Source organism: Fringilla coelebs (assembly GCF_963513975.1).
Source record: "Fringilla coelebs genome assembly, chromosome: 15".
Lineage (NCBI taxonomy): Eukaryota > Metazoa > Chordata > Aves > Passeriformes > Fringillidae > Fringilla > Fringilla coelebs.
In genome coordinates this window covers 2,745,260-2,750,982 of record NC_140041.1, presented here as the reverse complement: position 1 = coordinate 2,750,982, position 5,723 = coordinate 2,745,260, and the positions used below count along the sequence as shown (strand labels likewise).

General features: G+C 66.0%; 1 protein-coding gene across 1 annotated transcript; it reads right to left on the bottom strand.

Moving 5' to 3' along the window:
- Positions 1–456: 456 nt before the first annotated feature.
- On the bottom strand, positions 457–5,237 carry LOC311159565 (START domain-containing protein 10-like; the record flags this gene model as incomplete). The annotated part of the gene is made up of 6 exons (XM_084215711.1): positions 457–669; positions 1,123–1,175; positions 1,363–1,480; positions 1,572–1,675; positions 1,759–1,906; positions 5,073–5,237. The coding sequence occupies 6 exons, from the start codon at positions 5,235–5,237 to the stop codon at positions 457–459; spliced, it is 801 nt and encodes a 266-aa protein (XP_084071837.1).
- Positions 5,238–5,723: the final 486 nt, after the last annotated feature.

Here is a 5,723-nt window from a genome sequence, read left to right as displayed (position 1 = left end):
TGGAGGGGTCCAGCCTCACCTCGGGCTTGGCAGAGCTGGACCTCAGGCCAGACGGGGTCAATCCAAACCTTGTGCTGCTGCAAAGCCTGGGCAGGACCCTCACAGACCCCCCTCTTCTGGGCCTTTGAAGGCCTTACAGAAGCAGAGCTCTATCCTGGCGCAGGGAAAGCTCCTGCCCACCGCAGCCTGCCCAGCCTGTCTGGAACACCCACTGCCAGCTCTGTCTCCTACAGGGACATCTCCACGGGCACAGGGGCCACCAGGGTGCCCGTCCTGCCTCTTCCCAGCACCTGTGGCTGCGCAGATCCCACGGGACCGCCTGGGTAGGGAGAGGGGTCAGCGATGAAGGAGTTGGAGAGCAGATGTGACTATGGGGAAGCAGGGACAGCCCGAATTCCCAGCTGTGCTCCCTGGGTGCCAAGCCCCGGTGCTGAGGGGGTTCCCCGTGCTCAGGGCTCAGGCCTCGTGGTCGCTGGTGCTCAGGTGCTCCTCGGGCAGGCCGGTCTCGTCGATGTTCTCCAGGGACTCGGCGTGCTGCACGGACAGCTCGGCCAGGCTCACGCTGGGCAGCGTGTTCTGCTCGGGGTACACCCAGGGCTTGTACTCGGGGTCGTGCCGCCGCTTCCACTCCGGGTACTTCAGCCCAGCCTTGTAGATCTTCTTCATGGCCTGAGGGCACAGCGGGGCTGGGGCTGGGGCTGCCCTGGGCTGTGGGCACAGCTCCCAGCGCCCCACTGCAGGGTTTGGGGTGCTGGCAGGGGATGGGGGCCTGGCTGCCCCAGCAACGTGCCCAGTGCACACCCTGTGTCACCAGGAACTCATCCTGGGAGCTCTGCATCACCGAGGATCTGTCCTGTGAGCCCTGGATCGCTCAGCACCCATTCTGCAAGCTCTGGGTCATCCAGCACCCTTCCTGAGAGCTGTGGATAACCCAGGACCCATCCTGGGAACTCTGGACTGCCCAGCACCCATCCTGCAGGTTCTGGGTCACCCAGCACCATTCCATGAGTTCTGGGTCTTCCAGCACCTACCCTGTGGGCCCTGGGTCACCCACCCTGCCCCCACCGGGGGTAATTTGGGCAGCTCATCCCTGCTGCCCGTGACTCCCATCCCCCTCCTTACCTTCGGTGCCACAAACTGGGACACGCGGTTCACCACCCACTTCGGCAGCGACCCTGCAAGAGCCCAAATCTCCGTCAGCCAGGGAAGCAGGGCCAGCCCCGGGGGAGGCACCACGAGCCTGCAGCACCCCCAGGGCTGGGGTGAGCACCCCTGTATCCTCGGGCTGTCCCCATTCCCGGGTGGTGGAGAGCCAGGGGGATGAGCTCTGAGTGAGCCCCCTCCCCTCGGGCGGGCACTCACCTCGAGGGTCCACCTGGGTGAGGTAATAGAGGATGCAGGCACCGTCCCCGTTCGCCTTGATCAGGTACCCGGTCTGCAGGGACACGGCCCTCACGAAATCCTTGCGGGGCGGGTATTTCTGCAGGGAGATTCCCGGCACCTCAGAGCCTGCCCAGCCCCCCCTGTGCCCGCGGGCAGCCCTGCCAGGGCTGGGGGCAGCCGGGGCTCACCGGGTGCTTGACGCTGTAGTTGATGATCATGTAATCATTGCCCAGGGGCAGCCAGGAGCGCAGCGTGACGAAATCCCGGTTCTTCAGGGGGCTGGGGCACTTCCCTGCGGGCAGATCCAATTACCCCCACGGCCCCACACACTCCCGGGGGCTGGGGAGGGGGCCCGGGGGTCTCAGGGGTGCTCACAGGAGTAGTATCCCACATCAGCGTTGACGGTGAGGCGGCCGATGTCGTAGGTCTCGATCATGTTGGAGTCCCATTTCCTGCGGTAGCGGGTGTCGTGCAGCACGTCATAGAGCGTCTCGGCAGGGACGTCCTTGCAGGAGATGCGCGTCTGTGGGGAGAGGGGCAGCACCCAGCCCGGGGCTGTGCCCGCCTGGGCACCAGGACTTCAGGCTGTGCCTGTGTCCCTGTGCCATGGAGGATGGCACCAGGACTTCGGGCTGTGCCACATCCCTGTGCCATGGAGGATGGCACGAGGACTCCGGGCTGTGCCTGTGTCCCCCTGCCATGGAGGATGGCATGAGGACTCCAGGCTGTGCCTGTGTCCCTGTGCCATGGAGGATGGCACCAGGACTTTGGACTGTCCCGTGTCCCCGTGCCATGGAGGATGACACCAGGACTTTGGGCTGTCTCCTGTCCCTGTGCCATGGAGGATGGCACCAGGACTTTGGGCTGTCCCGTGTCCCCGTGCCATGGAGGATGGCACCAGGACTTCGGGCTGTCCCGTGTCCCCGTGCCATGGAGGATGGCACCAGGACTTCGGGCTGTGCCTGTGTCCCCGTGCCATGGAGGATGGCACCAGGACTTTGGACTGCCCCGTGTCCCTGTGCCATGGAGGATGCAGGACACATTCCTGCTGCAGGACAGCCCCAGAGCCACCACGATGCTAGAGTGACCCTCACACGGGTGGTCCAGCTGGTCCAGGCTTTGATGCATGTCCCGTACCCCATGTCCTTGCAGGGCAAGCAAAGGGGTGCCTGCGTGGTTCACGATAGCCTTGGGTGTGGGGTCTGATCCCGGGAGGCGTTCAGACCAAATCCGGGGGGGTTTTGGGGCCGCCCCCAGGGGGGTTTTGGGTCCCCTCCCGGGGGATTTCGGGCTCGCTCCCTGGGGCTGTCGGGCCCGGCTGTAACCGGAGCCGCGGAGCTGCCCGGCCGCGCCAGCCGTGCATTATTGATGAAGGCGGCCGCCCTGCTCCTCTGAGCGCCGGCAGGAGGGAGATGTCATCTGCTCCTCGTTAGAGCCCTTGCATCTTTGATGAGGCGCCGTGTAACCGGAGATGGCCCTCTGAGCGTGGCAGGTGCCATCAATCTCGGGCAAGCTTTCCCTGGTGGCCCGGGGGTGGATGGACACGTGCCCAGGCCGGGCTCGGAGATGCGCTGCAGTCCCCAGGGCACCGGGGGAGGGTGGCAGCACCCAGCCCCCTCCTCCTGCTCTCCCTCCCTGCCTGCAGCGGGGTCTGGAGGTGCTGCTGCTGCAGGGCGAGGGATTTTTCCAGCTGCAGGTGGAGCTCATGGGCCTCCAGGAAACTCCGGCTGTCACAGAGGGACCGTCGCAACCTTGCAGCCCCAAATTCCACACTAAGGCCTGTCCACCACCCCCTGCAGCCTCGGATGAACGGCCCTGCCAGGCACAGCACCTGGGATGGGGAAAGCACAGAGCCCAGACCCACCCACAGGGAAGTCAGGGGGAAAAATCCAGAGCTGCAGCTGCTCAGGGAATCTGAGGTAATGAACTCCCTCAGTGAACGGACAGACTGAGGCTCTCCTGACCCCAAGAGAGCTGCGCAGCTCGGGCTGCATCCCCCGTTTTGGGAAGGGGCTCTGGGCAGTGCCAAGCCCTGCACCGTGCCCAGGGCAGGGAGAATCGCCGTGATCGCCCTGAACCAGGCTGGGTGATGCTCCCTGACTGCCCCAGACCTGCCTGGGCTCCCCTCCCTCCCTGTGGGGCTCAGTGGTGGCAGGGGACACAGAACTGCAGCCCCTCTGCCGGGCTGGGGGCTGGACTCCAGGGGCTCCTGCCAGCCTGTCCTGGTCACTCTGAGCAGCACCCCCTTCTCCAGTCCAGGTCTCACGGTGGGAAGCCCTGCCCAAGGCTGGACCTGCCCACAGCCACAGAGCCAGACCTCTCCCCGCAGAGGCAAGCAGGCTGCTCAGGCAGGATTTACCCTTGGCAGGTCCTTGCTGCTGTCACCACTGCCCTCCTCCTCCAGGACGTGGCTTGCAGGAGCACTTTCTCCGTGTCCTTCCCAGGGACTGGGGTGACACAGCAGCACACAGTGCCATCCTGGAGCTTCCTCTTGGAAGAGGACCTGCTGCAGTCACCAGGACTTTTCAAAGAGATGCTGGGCTGACCCCTCAGCACCCTTCAATCCTGTTCATGCCCCGCTGGTTTAAATGCTCCCTGACCCAGGTGCAGAAGCTCGTCCCTGGCTCACCGCAGCAGGGAACTGTGTATTGCAGCTGCAGCTCTGCCGAGAGTGCTGCTCCTGCTCCTCCCCCTGGCCCCGAAGGCTCTCTGTCCACGGCAGCAGCGTGTGCCCAGCTCCTCCTCGTGCCCCGGCGGCAGGAGAGCTGCTGCTGGCCGTCCTGTGCTCAGGACAGCCGTGGGAGAGCCTCTTCCAGAGCGTAGCTCCCTCCTCATCACCTCCCCGGGGCTGTGGCGACCCTCCCCCAGCGCTGCTGGGTGAACTCTAACCCTAACCCTGATGCTCTCCAGCAGCTGGGCTGCCCTGCAGGTCGGATGTTCTGAACGCTCTCCAGCAGCTGGGCTGCCCCGCAGGTCGGATGTTCTGAACGCTCTCCAGCAGCTGGGCTGCCCTGCAGGTCGGATGTTTTGCCTCTCCTCGCTCTGGCAGGTCCCATCCCTGCCCAGGATTCTTGGTGCCAGAAAAGCCAAAGCCCGGGATGCCCATCCTGGGCTCACCCCGTGCCCCCTGCAGCCACTCCTGACGTGCCCAGGGCTGCCTGGCAGTGCCCCTGGGGCTGTGTAGATCAACCAAAAGATACCTAAGGGACGGCTGAACCTCCTTGTCCCTCTGCAGCACCCCAGGTCCAGCCCCTGGCAAGCGACAAACCTCCCAGAAGAGCACCTGGGGTCCCACAGGATCCCATCCCGCGGGGATGTGAGGGGACGGCGGAGCCGGGATAGGGACACCAGGGACAGGTCCCATCAGCCCGTCTGGTGTCCGGGGGCTCCCGGCGGGGCCGTCTCCACAATGTAACTGATCCCGGGGCCTTCCCGCCACTGTGGGGACCGGGGGCAGCCCCCACGTGAGCAGCAGGCTGCGGGGATCCCGGCGGGGGCAGCCCCGGGACGGGCAGCAGGAGCCGGAGGAGCAGCTGGGAAGCACCTTCGGGGCTCTAATCCCGCCAGCCCCGGAATTCGGGGCAGAAACGCCCCCAGGCAGGCCGGACCGGCATCTCCAGCACGGGGCAGTCCCCAGGGACCCTCGGGAGCCGCCGGGCGCACGGCTGGGGCAGGGAAGCTCCGCTTACCTTGATTTTCTGCACGGTGCAGCTCTCCTCCTGGCCCTGACTCCACACGGTCACGCCAGCCTTGTTGTAGCGGCAGTGCCAGCCCTCCAGGCTCTCGCACTGATCCCTGAAGGAGCTGAAGTCGGAGTCGTCCGGGATATAAACCATCTCCCCTCCTCTGGACATGGGGCTGAGCTGCTGCCCCCCGGGCGGGCGCGGGCACCGCCTCTGCCTCACCTCCCGGGAAACCCAGCCCTGCCCTTGAGCCGTGCCTCGCTGGGTGCCCGCTGCAGCTCACATCCTCCTGCCAGCCCCAGCCCGTGCCCCTGCAGCGGGCCCGGCACCCCGGCACGGGCAGAGCGCTGCAGGCAGCCCGCGGGGCCGCGAGGCTCCTTGGCTGCAGTTGCTATCGCAGCTGCCGGCAGCTCGGATGTCTTCCCGGGCCGCCTCGGCAGCATCACATTTCTCTCGGCTGGCTGGCAGCTCCTCTATTATTCAGCAGGTAGCAGCGCGCAGGTGGCTCGGCTTTCAGGGCACAGCTGCCCCCGGCTCCCCGAGCCCCCCGGGCTGCCACCCCTGCTGTCCCCTCGCCGCTTCCCTGGCAATCTCTGTGCCTGACTTTGCAGCAGCGGCTGCCTGGAGGGATCAGCTGATGATGCCAGGAGCGGCAGA